This window comes from Xyrauchen texanus, chromosome 11 (genome assembly GCF_025860055.1).
Source record: "Xyrauchen texanus isolate HMW12.3.18 chromosome 11, RBS_HiC_50CHRs, whole genome shotgun sequence".
Classification (NCBI taxonomy): Eukaryota; Metazoa; Chordata; class Actinopteri; order Cypriniformes; family Catostomidae; genus Xyrauchen; species Xyrauchen texanus.
Window position 1 is genome coordinate 2,348,027 of NC_068286.1, and position 19,317 is coordinate 2,367,343.

A 19,317-nucleotide genomic window follows, 5' to 3' on the forward strand; every position below is an offset into this window, starting at 1 on the left:
ATGAAGATAAAGGGGGAGTTATTTTGGAGTTTTTGGGGTTACCAATATGGTGAAGAGAGAGGCTTAATTTGAGTAAATTTTACATGTCTAATTTAGTTGGGTTTACACAAATTAAAAGAGGGTCCCTCTATACAAATTATTTCAGTTGAGATTACATAGAAATACTGTATTAAGTTTAGAAAACTCTTTGCAAACACTTGGAACAACTGTCCATGATTAAATGAAGTTCAGCCAAATAAATTTTTTTTTGCATGTTGGATAAAAGTGGCAGCCAAATGAATATATTAAAATGCAAATATATATTATTTTAGTGGTAGTAGTGCCAAGAGATTTGATAAATCTGTCTCTTTCCCCACTGTTTGTTTTCTGCAGCTGTCTTGGTATCTCCATTTCACATCTTTTTTGATGATGTAACAATTTTCAGGAAGGTATAAGAAGGGAACTCGACAGTTGATCAAGAAAAAAGTTAATTTTTTATCAAAAAAACCTTCCATTTATGTAAAATACTTTTCCCTAAAATATAAGATATTAAAAAAGAACAACTTCATTATAGTCCAATAAATGAATAAATACATAAAAAACTTGTCAGCCCAGTTGTATCCCAGTTTTTTAACAAGTGAATGGACACCAATTTTTAATGGTCCAAAAAGTATATTTAGGCAGCATCAAAGTAATCCACATGACCCAGCTGTTCAGTAAACGTCTTTTGGTCATTATAAGAAACAAATCAATAATTATATTGCTTTTAATTACAAATTTTCACTTCCGCCCAGCTCTGGAATGTAAGTTCACGAGAAGGGTAAGTTCACGACCTCTCGCATGATGTAAGTGTGATGGCAAGTTACATGTGAAGGAGGAAGCGGGAAGTGTGACACTGTTTCCAAGAGGATCATCCACAGACCACAGTCCATTTGTCATTCACAAACTAAAACAGTCCAAAACTATTGTAAACCACAATGTCGGATTTTGATGTTAGAGGAGAAGAGGAGATTTTTTTATGTGTGACCTTACCAACGCACTTACATCATGCAAGAGGTTGTGAACTCATCCCTCTCATGAACGTGCTTTCCAGAGCTGGGAGGAAGTGAACATTTTTAGTTAAGGAGTATATAATTATTGATTTGTTTCTTAAAATGCCAATCGTTTCGGTTCAGAAGATGTTTATTGATTGGCTGGAGTTGTGTGGATTACTTTGACACTGCCTATATATGCTTTTTGGACCATCAAAAATTGGTGTCCATTCACTTGCATTGGATGGAGCTAAAAACCTGGGATACATTCCTAAAAAACTTAAATCCTGTTCTGATAAAGAGAAAAAGTCATAAACATCTTCATTGGCCTGAGGGTGAGTAAATTATCAGCAAATTTTCATTTTTGGGCAAACTATTCCTTTAACAACCTTCTCCCATCTTGTTTGATGTATGCTTAAAACAAGAATAAAGCAATTTCCCAATGTGGTAAGAATGACAACATTTCAAAATGCAGTTTATTAAAACAAGTTTTAATTTCTTAATATTCAATTTTGGTTCTAAAGTAAATGTTTCTTGAGTTAAACAAAAACAGTTATAAAGTAAAAATGAGTTTCAAGATTGAATTAATGTTATTTTGAAGAGGGCTTTAGGTTACTCCATCTGACACAAGGACAAAGTGCCACTTTCCACTTTAAATACAGCATAGAGGGGTTCCTTTAAGGAAGTGAGGAACGTGTACAAGTGTGTGAGTGTGTGCGTGTCAGAAATGCTGTAGAAGGATAAAGTGCCGGCCGCCGAGTCCACATAAACTCCTGCTCTGGACGAACGAGAGCATGGAGCCTTTATATTAATGTTCACTTTATTGTGAGAAACATATGTAACCACCCCACAGGTAAGCTTCCACGACACATCATTGTTTCCAAGATGACTGGCCCCTACCATAACAAGATTATCATTTTTGCGAGGTATGCATTTGTACGTCACCCCCACCACCCCCTTTGAATTGCTCCATTCAGCCTCCCAATAACAGCGTCCAGTCAGACTCTCTTGACACAGAACCTGGCAACAGGGTTCAAATCTGTCTGGATGATCAGGATATGGCTGCTTCTCAGTTACTCGTGTCACCCGTCTGTTTTCATTAGAGAGCAAGAGCTCAACGTGTGCTGTGTTTGGATCCAATGTAAGATCACAGGCATCTGTGAGACAGAACATAATTTATGTTAGAGAAATAAATCACTGTTTTGCTTCTACTTTTATTATTTTATTTCTTTCTACACATGTCCTTTTTTATAATGTGTTTAAATGTGTACTTCATTTTACACCAATAAAAAATAGAGAGAAAGAAAGGTAGACAGACTTACACTTTCTTATCCCTGACTTGATGATGTGCTGACCATTAGGATCAGTTCTGCAGAAATGTAATAAGTTATAAAAATATATTTACAATGAAGGAAAATGGTCATTAGAAGCAAATAACAGAAAACTATGCTAATACAGAAGACATGTATTAAGGTTCATGATAAATAAAGGTTTTAAAAAATTAAAAAATCTAGTTAATGTGTTTTTATCCAAATATATTGGCATGTCTTCTTATTTAATAAAAAATCATTATATAGAATAACATTGAATAAATGTATCCACTTCAAGCAAATGTATTAGTTATGTACAACTTTATATTTCTTCAAAACCTGATGAGATTTCACAATTCTCAAAATTAGTAGAGTGTATTAATGAAATAAAAGATTGGATGGCCAGAAATTTCCTTCTACTCAATTCTGACAAAACACAGGTTCTAATTATTGGATCAAAAAACTCTAAAAATAAGCCACTAAAATATAATTTGACTCTAGATGTATGTACTGTTACATCATCTTCAACAGCGAAGAACTTAGGTGTTATATTTGATACCAATCTGTCCTTTGAAAATCAAATTACAAATGTTTGTAAAACAGCATTCTTCCACCTAAGAAATATTGCTAAATTAAGGCATATGCTCTCGGTTGCTGATGCCGAAAAACTAATTCATGCGTTCATGACCTCAAGACTAGATTATTGTAATGCATTACTGGGAGGATGTCCAGCAAGATCAATAAATAAACTTAAATTGGTTCAAAATGCAGCAGCCAGAGTGCTGACGAGAACCAAGAAATATGATCATATTAGCCCCATTTTATCATCGTTACATTGTTACCTGTTAAATTCCGTATTGATTTTAAAATCCTGTTAACTACATACAAAGCTTTGAATGGTCTAGCTCCGCAGTACTTAAGTGATCTTCTACCACGCTATATTCCAACACGTTCATTAAGATCGCAAAATTCTGGCCTATTAATAGTTCCTAGAATATCAAAATCCACTAAAGGAGGAAGATCCTTTTCATATTTGGCTCCTAAACTATGGAATGGTCTCCCAAACACTGTTCGAGATGCAGACACACTCTCTCGGTTTAAGTCTAGACTAAAGACTCATCTATTTAGCCAGGCATTTATCCTCCAACCCAAAATTAGGCTGCTTTAGTTGGGTCTGCCGGAACCAGAAACCAGAAACATTGAGCATGATCTCTAACTCTGCAATAAATTAAATGGCATCTACGCTTACATTTATTTATTTGTTTCCCTGTCTCAACCTCGGGACTCCTATCCTGAGATCACCAGAACCGGCTGGATCCAGCACCATTCCTGCTCCATGTTGGACTCCACTGCTACATGTCGCAGAATGATGATGACTAAATGCAGCCGGTGCCAGCCAAACATCACTTCAATCTATTATGACGGACTTCAGAGGATGAAATGATGCCAACTCCAACCTGCAACACCTCGGTCTATTTATGGACTACGATCTTGAAATGAAATGCTTAGACTAACTATTGCCAACAAAAGCCTTCATCAGCCAATTAACAAGGACAATTGCATCTATGTGAACTTCTGCAATTAATCAAGATGGACTTCAAAGACTTTGGTCATTAATCTTAAGGTTCAAACACAATCGATGTTTAATCACTGACCCTTAACACTTAGTTTAATCATTTTAAACCATGATTTTACCTATACATAATTAATATTTACATTACATTCATAATGTTAGCCAGAGGGGAACTGGCCCCCACAGTGAGTCTAGTTTCTCCCAAGGTTATTTTTCTCCATTAATCTACATCTTATGGAGTTTTGTGTTCCTTGCCACAGTCGACTACAGCTTGCTCACTGGGGTTATTAATACAATTATCATTTAATTATTTTTAAACACTATTAAAAATCTTATTTTATCTAAATTACGCAATGATGTTTAATCGACTTTATAGACATTACAGTTTTATCGTCTGTTAATGCTGATATTCTGTAAAGCTGCTTTGAAACGATGTGTGTTGTGAAAGGCGCTATACAAATAAACTTGACTTGACTTGTACGCATATTTTGTTGAATTTATTAGCATCTTGTTTTTTACAGCCAGCATTTTTCTGCAATATTCCAAAATTCATATAGAAATGTATGGAGGGAAACACAGCTATCGACCTACTACTTACTTGAGTTTCTGTAGTGTACAGATTGGATCATTGAGTCTCTCAGTGAGAAGTTTGACCCCTGATTCCCCTGGGTGATTGTAGCTCAGATCCAGCTCTTTCAGGTGTGAAGGGTTTGAACTCAGAGCTGAAGCCAGATGACAACAGCCAACTTCTGTCACCATACAGCCTGATAATCTTGAGACGAGTGAAGCAAACAGCATCACTTAATCTCTACAAAATGAGAGATGAAAACACAGGACAAAACAATGCAAAACATACTGTGACTCAATAAATTATCTTAAAGTCTTACCCCAGTATCTCCAATGTACAGTTTGTACTGTTTAGTGCGTCAGATATCAGCTTCACTCCTGAATCCTGCAGGTCATTGTTACTCAGATCAAGCTCCCTCAGGAGGGAATCTGAGCTAATAATCATGGCAAGAATCTCACAACTCTTCCCAGTGAGGTTACACCAGCTCAACCTGCATTAGAACATTTCAAGTCATTCCTAAATCTCAATACATATTGATAAACTGTTCCATAAAGTTATTTCATCATCTACCCAGCTTCAAATCAATGGAAGCATGCATGATGTTTTTATTTATTATTTGGTTTTTTATCAGAGGAACAGAAAAAGATCTAGCAGAAGGTCTAGGTGGAACTTTGCCACACAATCTGTTTCCCTATTTTTATAGTGATTTTATTGTACTTAATAAATATGGTTACCCATTATAATACATCAAATTACTCCACTGTTGGACACCACACTGCTGTAATGGGTGATTCTCACAAAAACTGTCACAAAATGTTCTGGTCATATTTAACCCCCATATATATATATATATATATATATATATATATATATATATATATATATATATATATACTGTTGTACAACAGAACTAAATGAAAAAGAAAAATCAGCTAAATGGAATGGCAGTACTAAGGCAATTCTACTATGATGTATAAATACTAGGGCTGTTGATTTATCACATTAATTCAGTTATTAATTTGACAAAAAATAACGTGTTAAAAAAATTTACGCAATTAATCGCACCATAATAAGGAAGATTCCTGAAAAATGCAAGCTTTAGTACCACCTGTTTACTCCAGAGGGCAGTAAGTGAAATTTCAGCTGTATGAGCAAAGCACAGATTTTACAGTGAAGAAAACACTGTTCTTGCATTCAAAACACTTGAAGGAACGCAAATGCGAACTAAGGGATCTCAAGATGTGTTTAAAGATTGAGTATTAAACTATATTTAACTTGAAACAGTGAACTAAACATTTTATGTTTATGATGCAATGCACCCGAGACGCTACACAAGCATTTCTAACGTAGGTGTAAATTGATGGGCTCTTAAACAAGCCCTCATAATAAATCTCAAACTGATTGACAAATTCACTTGTGAAATGAATTGCTGTGAACTGTATGCCAATGATTGTCTCATGTTCAATAATATGGTAATAAACAATATATTGTATTCTAAAGCCGCTTTTTGTCATTTTATCAATGATTAACTCTTCTGCTACAGGAATGTAATGCATTGCAATTATCTGAATATTTTTTATTTTATATATATATATATATATATATTTATGTTGCAATAATGAGAATATTATAAATATTTTTTAGTAGTAATGAGAATTTGGGGGTAAAATGTGCCTAACTTATCATCACAATGTAAAATCACAAAGTAACATCACAATGTAAAAAATCTTAACTAGACATAAAATAGACTAAATTTGTCTTTATACAAAGCAAAATAGTAAAATAGAACCAAGATATTTTCTTATCACCCAAATATTGTTAATACTTTCCTCAGAATTTTAAGTTTTCTCTTCGTGTGGTCCATTCCATGTAAGAGCTGTTGGAGTCCAGAGTCGTGCAGATCATTGCTACTGAGGTCAAGCTCAGTCAGATGACATGTGACTATCTTGAGAGCAGACACCAGCTCCCTGCAGCTGTCCTGACCGAAATGACACCGGGCCAGCCTGGAATCATTTAATTTCAGCATTACATTTAAGACTAGTTACATCTGAAAAATGCTTCCAGAGAAATATAAAAATTGCCTACTTCAGTGTCTCTAGTTTACAGTGAGGACTCTTCAGTCCAGCACAAAGCAGTTTCACTCCAGCTTCAATACTGTAATTGTCACTCAGGTCCAGCTCGCTCAAGGGGCAGTCCTCTAACTGTAGAGCTGAAGCTACAGTTTCACAGCATGTTTCTGTCAGTCCACAGTCTGAAAATCTGTCAAGATGGCAAGATTTTAGCAAAAATATTTACACACAGTCATGGAGAGTTATTAGCGTAGACTCATTACTCAAAAAGTTTAATTAAATGAGTTAGAACAATAAAGCTACAATTGAGACAAAAACTTGCATTTCAAGTAATACATTACATAGGGGCACTTAATGCAAAAAATTCTTATTATTTTAGGTAAATAACGGTATCACGATGCACACATTTTTAGTTTTTTTTTTAGATACTGGAAATCTTTTGGTGACTTCATAGAACATATAAATGCATGGTTGACTAGGGTGCTATTTAATCATTCCTCTGGTGATTGTATCTCTTCCAATGTTTGCTACAGAACAGATGCCGGTAGGAAAGATTGAAAAAATTTGCAACAGTAGCTACTTGTTAACGTGAGCAGGGCTTCGTGGAGGGTCAGTTCAAAACCACATAGCTTTTTCTAAACAAGCACTCCCTCATTTTCCCTCGGAAAGTAAACTGAATGGAAGCAGAGTTTATATTCACTGGGGATTTTCTGTTATTTACAGAATGTAAATGTCTGACATTTTAACAAATAATATTTTGGAAAACGCATTCTGTACCCTGCGGCGGCATTTTGCATAACCGTCATGGAAACAATACTCGAAAATTCCTACCAGTTGACATTTCAAACAGTACCCCAGCAAACACAGAACATTCCCCATAACGTTAGCATATGGTTCCCCTTTGGCTATTTGTTGGGGGGGGGACCAATTCCTTGGGTCTGTTTGAAAACTTAGCAAGCTGCCTTGCTGTCTCGTGCCTACATAGGCAGCTGTCTTCCATGGAAGCATCCTAACTGAAATGGAGCCTCAAAAGAGACCAGTTTGGAACGTTCTTCCTAGTCGACAACTCCAATGTTGTTCAAATAGCGATTCTCATGCACAGCGCACTGAGGTAAAATAATCAGTTTTCTGTCATAATGAACAATCATTTATCATTACTGTTCAGTATTAAATGGATTTAAAGTAATTTTCTAGTCAAAATCCTTTCACATTATCCACCATATAGAATGTATTTTTCCACCGAGCTCATTATGGTGCGTTCTGAGATGGCCTACCCTGGGATGGATACATATGATGATACCCATGAAATTGGCAAATTGAGAGAAATAGGATAATATACCAACCTTTTAGAACATCCTTTGCATCAGAAGCGCGGCTTAAAATACCGCCTCCGGAGGCAGCACACAAAGTTTTAGTACAGACCCTTAATGTTTTAGGACTGTTTTCTTTAGGTTCTATTTCTACCATAAACTATTCCTAGAAGACTTCATAGGGGTCATTTCATGACAACCAAAAGAGAGCTCAAACAGAACATTCCCAAATGGTTGTTTATAGGATTTATTTTATATCCATAAACTAACCATTCCAGATTGTTGCAGGAAGTTTTTTGTCAGGTAGCCACATAAGAACTACACTGTTCTTTAATTTTTCTCACACTTTTCATTTTTTTAATTAGAATGTCCATTCTAGGAAGCAAAAATTGTTAGCTTGGATCGCCTACCCTTAACGCTGCACAATTAAGCTTCTCTTAAAAGAGGAAAATATCTCAAGAAACTATGTACTTCATTCAACATACTAACAAGAACCTTGCAATCTCACACAAATAAGAAGAGGAAGTAGGGTAAAAAAAATCGACTCACAGAGCTCTTTTGCAGCATCTCATAACTGGGACCAGTCTCCTGCATCCTGCATACGTTGGGTTGAACTTTTTTGGGTTGAACTCATCCAACACCACCTCTGACATCAGGAGCACATAGACCATTACTGAGCAGTTTGAGGTGGAGATCTCACGGCGTTTGTTTATGACACCTGAACTCAGATATTTCTGGATTTGCTGGTACAGGGATCTATCCTGCAGCTCAAGGATGCAGAAAAAGTGGTTGATGGATTTGTCAGGGTACTTATCATTGTTTTGCAGTTGCTTGATATACTGGATTGTTTTATTGATGCTTCTTTTACTATCCTCTGTGTGGGTCAACAAGCCTGTGAGGAGTTTTTGATTGGACTCAAGAGAAATGCCCATTAAGAACCGAATAAAGAGGTCAAAATGCCCCCTCTCGCTCGCCTTGGCTTTGTCAATCGCTTTCCTCAGCAACACATACAGCAAGTCTTTCTCAGGACGTGAATTATCCAGGAAAAAATCAAGCTCCTCCATGTTCTTGTTCAGGTAGCAGAGGAACACGTGCAGAGCAGCGAGGAACTCTTGGACACTCAGATGTATGAAGTAATAAACCTTCATCTCATGAAGCACAGTGTCTTTCTTAAAGATCTCTGTGATTAATCCAGTAGACTCTGACTCATCAATAAAGTCAATGCCACAAGCTTTCAAATCCTTTTCATAGAACATTATATTTTCCATCCTCAGCTGTTCGAATGCCACTTTAGCCAACTTTAATAGCATTTCTTTGTTTGAACCCAATAGCTTTGAGCGTTCTCTTTCGTTTTTTTCATCATACTTTTGGTTCTTCATGTTCATCTGTATTAGCAGGAAGTGAACGTACATTTCAGTAAGTGTTGAAGGAATGTCCTCCCCACTGTTCTGGATGAGAATTTTGTGTAGAACAGTAGCTGATATCCAGCAAAAAACAGGAATGTGGCACATGATGTAGAGGCTACGAGATGTCTTGATGTGTGAGATGATTTTGGTGGCCTGAGTCTCATCTTTGATTCTGTTTCTGAAGTATTCCTCCTTCTGTTTGTCAGTGAATCCTCGTACCTCTGTGAACAATCCCACATACTCAGGAGGGATCTGATTGGCTGCTGCAGGTCGGGAGGTCACCCAGATGAGAGCTGATGGAAGAAGTTTCCCTTTGATTAAACTTGTAAACAAAGCATCAACAGATGACCGTGTATTAACACAGTGAAGTGATTTGCAATTGAAATTCAACGGAAGACGACTTTCATCGAGTCCGTCGAAAATAAATGCAAGCTTACAACTTTCAGACCACTTTGTATCCTTCAGCTCTTTCAGTTGAGGATAAAATTCCTGTAGGAACTCATGGAGACTGATCTCTTTATCTATAATCAAGTTAATCTCTCGGAATGGAAGCAGGAACATGCAGTCTACATCCTGATTGCCTTTTCCTTCAGCCCAGTCCATAATGAACTTGTGCACAGAGAAGGTTTTTCCAATGCCAGCGATTCCCTTAGTCAGAACAATGTTACCCTCCGCCCTTTGCCTCAATAAGCTAAATATGTCATTGCAGTTGATTGGCGTGTCCTCACAATTTGAGGTTTTGAAAGCTCTGTCGATCTTCAGAATCTCGTGTTCATGATTGACGTCTGTAAAATCGCCTTCAGTGATAAAGAGTTCAGTGTAAACTTTCTTGAGATGTGTTTTATTTTCTTTTTTGCCCTCAAAAACAGATTCAGCTTTCTCCTTCATGTAATCTTTGTGATTTGTAATGACGTTTTGCAAGATATCATCCTCTGTGATGCAAAACAAGAACATAAGGACTTTTTTGTTATATACATCAACATTTTTTCAGCATAAAAACAGTGATATTGTTTTGAGTAACATGATTCTATGAGACCAGGCTGCAAATTCAATTATAGACAGTATTACATTTTTTATACCTTTTGTTGCATGTTTCCCAGATATTGATCCCTCTGAGGGTGTTTGAAGCCCTATGAGAAGAGTAACAGTAATCAAAAACAAAAGCAGACAAAAATATGACAACCAATGCAACAAAGAAGTAATGACTCATATTTATTAAATATTATAAAACTGTTTTGCACTGGAATAGAGACAGAGATTAGAGAGAATCATACATTGCCTTATATTACAGCTTCAGCATTAGTGATATTCTTTCTTTTATTACCATCCTTGTTCTTGTTTTTTAACTCTTCAGCCAGCTGGTTTTGTTTCATCTTCTTCAGGATGTTCAGTGTGATCTTCACAGCTTCTTCTGGTTCATAACGCTCCACCATCAGATCCACTGTGTCAATGGCATCTGTATTTTCCAATTCACCAGCTGAAATGGACCCTACTTGTTTTAAATGCCATTTAAACCTCTTTAGTTTGTTTTCTTCCAGCTCATCCAGTGTTTCCAGAAGCTGTTCTGGAATAGATGCCATCTTGTCTACCTGGGTCTTTAGTATAAAACCAGATTAGTTATTTGATCACACTTGGTATTCCCATGGAATTGTAGACTATTTCCAAATTAACACCGGAATCTTTAAATTATCAACAGCTTAGTCAATTTACACTTATCAATATAGTGTCATGTTCAATCAACACCCACATAAATCTGTCCATTAAATACTCATTACTTAAAAGGAATGTTCCAGGTTCAATACAAGTTAAGCTCAATTGACAGCATTTGTGGCAGAAAGTTGATTACCACCATTAAAAAAAGAAGAAGCAAAAATGGAGGTTACAATGAGGCACTTAAACGGAAGTGAATGGGTCCAATTTTTGGAGTGTTTAAAGGCAGAAATCTGAAGCTTAACATTTTATAAAAGCACTTACTTAAATTATTCTGTTAAACGCATGTATTATTTGAGCTGTAAAGTCATTTAAGAGTTTAAGGGATTACGGCATACAGTAATATCGTCATGCAACAAAACTGGCTATAACTTTACACAAAATGTTAAAAAGTGATTTTGTCACACTAAAATCACATTAACACACATATTGTGGCAATACTTTTGAAAGTATTGTAGAAAGTATTTTAACGTTTACGGATTGGCCACTATTGACTTAGTAAGGGTCTCACCGTAAATAAGACTTTTCCTTTTTTAAAGAAAAGGAGGGGTGAGTCGAAATACATTTTTGCAGTAATCAACATAATGCTACAAATGCTGCTGATTGAGCTTAACTTATATTGAACCCGGAATATTCCTTTTAATTATGGCTCTCTTACTTCTGTCAACCACTTAAATCTGTAGTCTAGTCAAATGTTTGTAGCCTATTTACCGATAAAGCACCTTACAGTAATGATCTGTACAAACACACCTATAAAAGTCTAATTTTATGCAGTCTTAAAATCAGATTACTGAAGTTGTGATAAGATACATTATTGGTGAGATGAATCTGAGCCCTTTCTGTAGCTAAATGAATAACAGCTACAAACATAAGCACAAAAATAGAATGACATTAATGACAGAAATTGAACGGTTTCACTTAAATATTTTATATTAACTGTAACAAACAGATTAAAGTACCGATTAGAATAAACAAGTATCTTCAAATAAACAATCCAGACGTGGCCAAAGTCTCAGAAAAAGTAATGTGAAGAAAAGTTCAGAAAGTCACGTGACTTGGAAGAACGCGCCATTGACATTGTTGACACCCCGGGCGTTGGAACACGGAAGTAAACGTTTGCAGTTTAACTTCCACAGCGGTGAATGCGAGTGAAGATCACAACAAAATAGTATTTTCACTTACCCATTTGCTCCAAGAGCAAAAGAAAAACATCCAATGTTACGTTTGACTGACTTTCGAGAAACGAAAAAAAAAAATAGAGAGCGGTGGATTTAGAGTAAAAAGGGAGAAGATAGACAGTTTTTTTTTTTTTTAACTAATTCCAGGGTAATATAACACAAAGCATAATGTTATAAATTTACACTCAATATTTAAAAAATGTATAACATAAAAAATTGCGATTTTTACGCTAAACAATAAGAAGGAAACGCGCCATCACAGTCTGTGGAAAAAGGTCTATAACAGAGAGTATTTAGCAGAGACGGGCCACTTCTATTCAAATGAATAGGATAAATTGGAACGCACAACGGCAGCCTACGGAAGTAGAAAAGTCCCGCCTTAAAAGTAAAAGAGCCAATCACCTTTTAGAAACAGTCATCGCCTGTCAATCAACTCGACATAGCGCATGCGCGTTAGCTATTCAAGGCGTGAAAATTGCGTTTTTTTTGGTTTAATCTCAGGTAAAGAACTACAAATTATGATGCCAGTGTTTTCAGATTTTATTGATGATATGCAATATATCTTTTATTTTTAATCTTGACCAACCATATTTGAGATTTCGGTCTTTTCCCATTCAAGAAGATAGGAGCTGCACTCTCATGACTAGAAATAACATCCTGAGAGTGTTCCAAAAATGACCGACGGTGGACTGACTTTCTAGACAGACTTTTTCAATACAAAGTTAGCTCAGTTCGTGGAGGTTAGAAGACCAAATATCGAGACATGAGTGAACATCAAACGATAATTCATAAAAAGTTAATCAAAGTTAAAACTCGCAAAAACAATGGATGGATGCAAGGACTGCGATATTAGCTAATTGTTCTTAAAGAAAGAAAAACACGCCTTCAGTTCTAAGAAACAGCTGTTTTTTCTCACCTGGATAAAAATGCTACATCGCGGAAACGGCTTTCAGATTGTTTAAGGGCAGCACGCACTAGAAAACAATATTTAAACACAAGCGACAACTGCTCTCAAATGCGCGTTACTTTCACTTTTAAAACAGCTGCATTGCGTCATCACTTTTAGACCTGTCAAACGAAATAATCCTTTCTAGAATCGCACTTTCACCTTAAACCTGATGGGGCGCTGTATACTCTCTTCAAACAACTTCTTCCAACAAACGTTCTAGACCGTAGAGTTCCACATTTGGGATTTATTGGATAATAATGTATCCCTTATTTTTCCTGCAATATTATGGATATATCATGGTACCTTTATGGTTTCTAGATTATGGTCCCCAGCCAAAAAACAAACAAACAAACAAAACAAAAACATGGATAAATTATTAAAAAGTGCTCCAACAGTTCATGCATCCTGACTATAACATTACTGTAAAGTAAATCACACTTCAGACTCAATTTACACACAGCAAACCTTGTAATGCACAATAACTTACAAAAACCTACACAGGCATTTTGGAATAACAATAATATAACTGTGAATGAAAACATTTTCTTTGTCCACTAACAAAAATGTTCATTATGCATATTACTTACACTGATTAAGGACTCATGGCTAAATAAAGGACAATCTGAAATTTATTCCCACAAGTCCTCCCGAGTCTTCTCTTTACTGTTGTACATGAAACTGGTGTTGAGCGGGTAGAATTCAATGAAGCTGTCAGCGGAGGACGTGTGAGGCGCCTATTCTCAAACTAGAGACTCTTTAGCATGAATACTCGAGGATAAGGTGTTGGAGTGATGCTGCTGTCTAGATTTGATAAAAAATTACTTTTTTCAAATAGCGATGGTGATGTTTTTTTTACATCAGTAATGTCCTGACTATACTTTGTGATCAGATGAACCACTTTGGTGAATAAAACTACCAATTTCTTCCCATAAGAGCAAAATCTGTACATTACTTCAAACTTTTGATCACCAGTGTGAATTCTTTTGTTTGGAGTGTTTACCTTCAAAAATATTTTAGCTTATTTTTAAGATTTACACATTTCAATTTTTTTAACAAAATTTAATTGAATTGTGTATTTTTTTAAATAAAATGTAAATTAATAAAACGTTATTTAAATTTTTTTTATTTTGTTATAGATTCGTTTTGATGGATTATTTAATTTTTTTTATGAAATTACAATGCGTAAATCTTAGCATAGGTTTGTCTGTTAATCAACCCGTTACTCATGGATGAGTCTTTCATGGATTAACAGTTGCATAGTCACATGTTGTCTGTCCATCAGGAGAGTTTCTGTCTGAATGAGCTGTATTCTCTAATGTGATTGTGGAATAAGTGACACTATCAGAGGCGATGCTGGGTAATTGTGCTACAGCATAATCAGAGGCGTCATCTTCACCAAATACATCATAAACCAAACTGTAGTCAGGATGCTCATTTGTCAGATGGATCTCTTCATAATCACAGACGATATGAGTGCCCTGAAGTGAGAGAAGGAAAAGAGACACAATCAAAACCAATTTTTGGATAATATTAGACCTTATTTTTTCCCATTTAAACTGTAATCTCCTTTCTCACTCACTTCTTTAGTTTTTCCAATCTCTCCATTGGGCAGATTCTGCGTTGAATAATGAACAGCTCCTCTGAACTGCAGTTCTGTTTTGTGACAATTCATTTTTAAGCGTGTTTGTGAGGGTAATGAGAGAAATGTAGCTGCGTGACAGTTTGACTTCATACTGTAACTGTTATGAGTTATGAAAGATCACCATGTAAAATGTGTGAAAACGTTACCTTTTTTCTTTTGTTTCCATCTGATGTAAACAATCACCAAGAATCCAAACACCAACAGCATGCCAATAACCAGCAGCATAATGATACTTATGAAACCTTGAAAAACCAAAACACTCCTAAATGGCGAGTTATTGAGTAAAGTTAAGACATCTCAATGTACGAACAGAAACTTGCATGAGTTTGTAAACAACAGCACACAACACACCTGATTGTGGTTTAGGTGATAATGAATTAATAGAAGAGGAAGGTGATGATGGGAGAAGTAATAATGATGATGCAGTTGTGACGGGTCTGTTTGATGCAGGATCTGCTGATGCTGGTTTAGTGCTGTAAAAGGAAGCTGTTGTGGTTATTTGAGGTGATGTCCGCTTTGACGTGGTTGATGTACCTGGTGTGACTGAAACACAGATGTTCATTTGATTTAATGTGCATGATATTAGTTCTGCATAATCTGTAGTTGATGAAGTTATTTCAGATGTTGCACTTATCTATTGTGAATAATATAAGACACAAAGCAATGCTCATCTGTGTTAAGCATAAAGTTCAGATATTTTCATGCTGCAGCCTGATTATTGTGATGACAGGTTACAAGTCTAAGTTGCAAATGAGAAGTTCTCTCTTTTAGGAACAGAAATAGAAAGTCTTCACTCGTGTACTTCCTGTGACACACCTGTTAATAACGCTTCATTGATGTCAGGGGTGGGGCGGAAATACTAAAGCCTGTGTATTCACCAGGGATCTGTTTTCAACTCAAATCTTTTAGTTTACAGAATTTGCAACAAACTTCTTACCTTCATAAATCTTTAGATCAATTGCTGAAATCCACTCATTATGTGTTCCGTTTAAGACATATCCACACCAGTATATCCCAGAATCCTCTTCTCTTGGATCAGTGATGGTCACAATAAAATCTCTTGCAGATATATCATCACTCAGAGAAAATCTGCCAGTTTTGTTTGTCTCAGCTGAAACTTTGATCCCAGATGTCTCACACACGGATGGGTCTTTTCCTTTACAGAAGAATTTGTCCATTTGTTTGGCATCATGTTCATAATGACATCTGATGTGTAGCTCCTTTCCTTTTATACCAGACTGTTGGACCACTAAATCAGAACATGTGGAAAATATTCAGTTCAGAACAAGAGAATATAAATGGCATGAAATTGAAGAATTGATCTTGATCACATTTAAATGATTTTCACACTCCACAACTCTCTGTTGAACCTCTGTTCATATGGATGATGGAACGAAGACTATGTTTGCTGTACCTCACCTTTTCTGATATTTACTTGAATCTTTGTGTAGACATCAGATATAATTTTATTTATAGCACACCAGTACTGTCCTCCATCATCTGGTTTCAGATCTGTTATAGTGACAGTGAAGATTCTGTCTCTGGTGTCGTCATTCAAAGTGAATCTCTGATCTTTAGCTGGCACTCCAGATTGAATGGGTATGTCCTTTGAAACAAACGGCACAGTGGAGCATTTTCCTCTGCAGAGATACTTTATGTTATCTTCATATCCGGGCTCATAAGGGCATCTGATATCAACACTTCCTCCCTCATATGAAGTGTATGTCGTGACCCCTGCATCAGCACAGAACACATCTAGACGGACACAAACGGTACAAGCAATGCATTTTTAACTGTACATGTAAACAGATAGACTTCATGCTGGAATGTGACAATTCTGAACATTTGTAGTTTTCCACTTTAGATAAGATGCTCAAACTCTGTGTCGATCAAAGCTGATTATAGTTAGAAACTTACTTGAGATGTAGATGGATAGAAGAAAAATACTGAATTTATGTCTTCCACACATCTGCCTCCGTTTGAGCTTGTATTTTGCCATCCCTTTGTACTTCTCTTTCTTTCACCCTCTCTTTTTGACTGACAGACACAAATACACTTCCTTCCTCTCACCCTTGTGTTACTTTATGTGATGATTGTTATAAAGAGTGCTCTCTGCTGGTGAAGCAACATTTAACACAAAGCATTGACCTCTTAAAGTGATGGTAGCTCTCATCATTTACTCACCCTCATGAAGTCCCAGATGTGTATGACTCTGTCTTCTGCAGAACATGAATAAAGATTTTTAGAAGAATATTTCAGCTCTGTAGCTCCATACAATGCAAGTCAAATAAAATCAAATGGTGACCAACATTTTGAAGGACCAAAAAGCACATAAGAGCATACAATAATCCATAAGACTTCAGGGTTTAATCCATATATTCTGAGAAACAGATCAATATTTAAGTCCTTTTAAGATAAATTCTCTTCCCTGCCCAGTAGGGGGCAATGTGCACAAATAATTTGAATCACCAAAATACAAGAAAAAGAATTTGGAAGTGAAAGTGGACATTAATTGTAAAAAAAAAAAAAAAGGACTTAAATATTAATCTGTTTCTCACTCACACCTATCATATCACTTCAAAAGACATGGATGTAACCACTGGAGTCTTATTAAATTACTTTAATACTGCATTTATTTGCTTTTTGGAGAGTCAAAGTTTTGGCATCCATTCACTTGCACTGTATGGACAGAGCAAAAATATTCTTCTAAAAATCATCTGGGATGGCATGAGATGGCATTTCTGGGTGAACTGTTCCTTTAGAAAAAAGCCATGTCTGATTATATGATGTGTTACTGATTATTTATTTTTTAAAGCTTCAATTTAACAAATCCCATGGTGGTGTAGTTTCGGCATCCACCAGCAGGGCCATGCTAACCAGTCAAACCTTCCAGTCCTTGGGCAGAAGAATGTTCACACTGGAGTGCAAGAAAAATAAAATGGTCACAATTTTGTAACAAGATCAAATGATTTGTCCCGTATTTTGAGCTCAAAGTGCTCAAGACTTGTTGTATTAAGGGCATCGTGTCCAATATTGAAGCCTCAAAATGCTTAGAGGACCCCCTCCCCTTACCGCTGACCCCGCAATCCCATATTTATCCCGTTCTGTATTGTTCAGTATTTGCGTGATGTTGGGAACCCTAATGTTGTTGCAAACTAAAATTACCTTTGAAGAATTTATGAGGTGTTTTTGTCCATACAGTATAAGTCTTCAAGCTAGAACAAAGGACATAAAGGCAGCATAAAGGTCATCCATACGACTCAAGTGGTTTAATCCACCTTATTCACTAAGTCTTGACATCTGGCCCAATTAAAATTTTGGGGTGAACTATTCCTTTAAATCCTTAAGCGTTATACTTAAATATTCAGCTTGACGTAACAGACATAACGAACCTCAGAAGCTCCTGTACAGACTTCTGTTATAGTTATAGTGAATGCACTCGAGTATTGATGAAAGCCAGAGCAATTATTTTGTTTTAGAAAGTAGTTTTGTAGCCCAGGGATGATTATGGCACTAAGAAACACATTTAAGGCTTGATGTCTTTCTACTGAGCTGCAAGTCTTTCAGTCAGTCTGGCGGTTAACTTTAGAACTGCGCGAGTGCACGCGGACTGGGTGGGAACGGGGTGAGAAAAAAGCGGGAATAAGGGAGCACGACGGACGCACTGTTGGTTTCTGAGGTAGAAGCAATTGAGAGAGAAATGAGCGGATTTCTCACAGTTATGGAAATTTCGAATCTGCGATTAAAATGTAATATGATATGATTTAATATTAAAATACTTAATATTGTACCTTGTCTATCATGCATACAACCTCTGTTTACCATTGAATGGTTTATTTATTATATATATTTATACCACAGATGTTCATGTACAGTTTCCATACTATACTATTTGATTCACTATACATTTTGATGTCAGTCCTTAATAAAATTGCTGATTTGTAATTCCCTACATTGTGTTGCAGACATTGGTCAACATGGGAAGAAATGTGAGAAGTACAGCAGGTCTTCCTGGCCCTCATTCCTCTGCAGTGCTTTAACAATGCTGCAGTTCTGCTTCAACAGTGTCACGAGTTAAAATGTGGTACAACAAATAGTTTTTTGGAACTGAAAATTTGGACACAGTTGTCAGTAATGCAGAAGTGGCAATTTGGAAGAAGTAGAACTGCAGTTTTCAGAATTGTACTGCGTTCTTTATGATCATCAGAAACTACTATAGTCATGGTCAATCCATTCCACCTACTGTGTGTGAATACATCTATGTCAGACAAGGTTTAAGGTTTGATGCATGGCTAGGTCTTACTGGAAAGTCTGGTTTGACGTCATGACATGGTTATGTTTTGCGAACTTTGGGTAACTGGACCATTGCATAAACTGGACACTACACTGCAGAGGTGTTTGTGGGTAAATGAGGCACAGAGTAAATGGCCCTATCAGTTTCAGAATAGTTTGTGGGTAATTGTGGCATGGCATAAACAGATCTCACTGTCTCAGAAGGGTTTGTAGGTAATTGTGGCATGGCATAAACAGATCTCACTGTCTCAGAAGGGTTTGTGGGTAATTGTGGCATGGCATAAACAGATCTCACTGTC

At 36.3% G+C, this 19,317-nt stretch overlaps 2 protein-coding genes across 3 annotated transcripts; both read right to left on the reverse strand.

The window, feature by feature from the left end:
• Positions 1-1,531: 1,531 nt before the first annotated feature.
• Positions 1,532-12,364, reverse strand: LOC127651737 (NACHT, LRR and PYD domains-containing protein 12-like). The gene is made up of 10 exons (XM_052137720.1): positions 12,139-12,364; positions 10,571-10,841; positions 10,326-10,376; positions 8,390-10,178; positions 6,547-6,720; positions 6,270-6,464; positions 4,781-4,951; positions 4,492-4,665; positions 2,333-2,379; positions 1,532-2,167 (listed from the first exon to the last, which is right to left on the reverse strand). Exons 1-10 carry the CDS (start codon positions 12,166-12,168, stop codon positions 1,623-1,625), a joined length of 3,447 nt encoding a protein of 1,148 aa, XP_051993680.1. The 5' UTR covers positions 12,169-12,364; the 3' UTR covers positions 1,532-1,622.
• Positions 12,365-12,669: 305 nt separating this feature from the next.
• LOC127651730 (CMRF35-like molecule 8) lies at positions 12,670-19,311 on the reverse strand. 2 transcript variants are annotated; one of them, XM_052137712.1, is made up of 7 exons: positions 16,643-18,552; positions 16,145-16,480; positions 15,663-15,974; positions 15,077-15,268; positions 14,872-14,967; positions 14,663-14,736; positions 12,670-14,561 (listed from the first exon to the last, which is right to left on the reverse strand). In XM_052137712.1, the coding sequence occupies exons 1-7, from the start codon at positions 16,722-16,724 to the stop codon at positions 14,322-14,324; spliced, it is 1,332 nt and encodes a 443-aa protein (XP_051993672.1). In that variant the 5' UTR covers positions 16,725-18,552; the 3' UTR covers positions 12,670-14,321. The 2 variants fall into 2 exon arrangements, with proteins under 2 accessions (XP_051993672.1, XP_051993673.1); XM_052137713.1 differs by lacking the exon at positions 15,077-15,268 and having other exon boundaries at positions 16,643-19,311.
• Between the last annotated feature and the right edge of the window lie 6 nt (positions 19,312-19,317).

Excerpts from the sequence above, each read along its gene's own strand:
- LOC127651730 (XM_052137712.1), bottom strand. The coding sequence starts at position 16,724 with ATGGCAAAATACAAGCTCAAACGGAGGCAGATGTGTGGAAGACATAAA. Across the intron at positions 15,269-15,662 it reads TGATCTAAAGATTTATGAAG|TCACACCAGGTACATCAACC; the intron begins GTAAGAAGTTTG and ends TCTGTGTTTCAG. Across the intron at positions 14,562-14,662 it reads AGATTGGAAAAACTAAAGAA|GGCACTCATATCGTCTGTGA; the intron begins GTGAGTGAGAAA and ends CTCTCACTTCAG.
- LOC127651737 (XM_052137720.1), bottom strand. The coding sequence starts at position 12,168 with ATGTTTTTCTTTTGCTCTTGGAGCAAATGG. Across the intron at positions 6,721-8,389 it reads AGATGCTGCAAAAGAGCTCT|ATTTTCAGACTGTGGACTGA; the intron begins GTGAGTCGATTT and ends CCATCTTGACAG. Across the intron at positions 4,952-6,269 it reads AAAGTATTAACAATATTTGG|GTTGAGCTGGTGTAACCTCA; the intron begins GTGATAAGAAAA and ends GTTCTAATGCAG.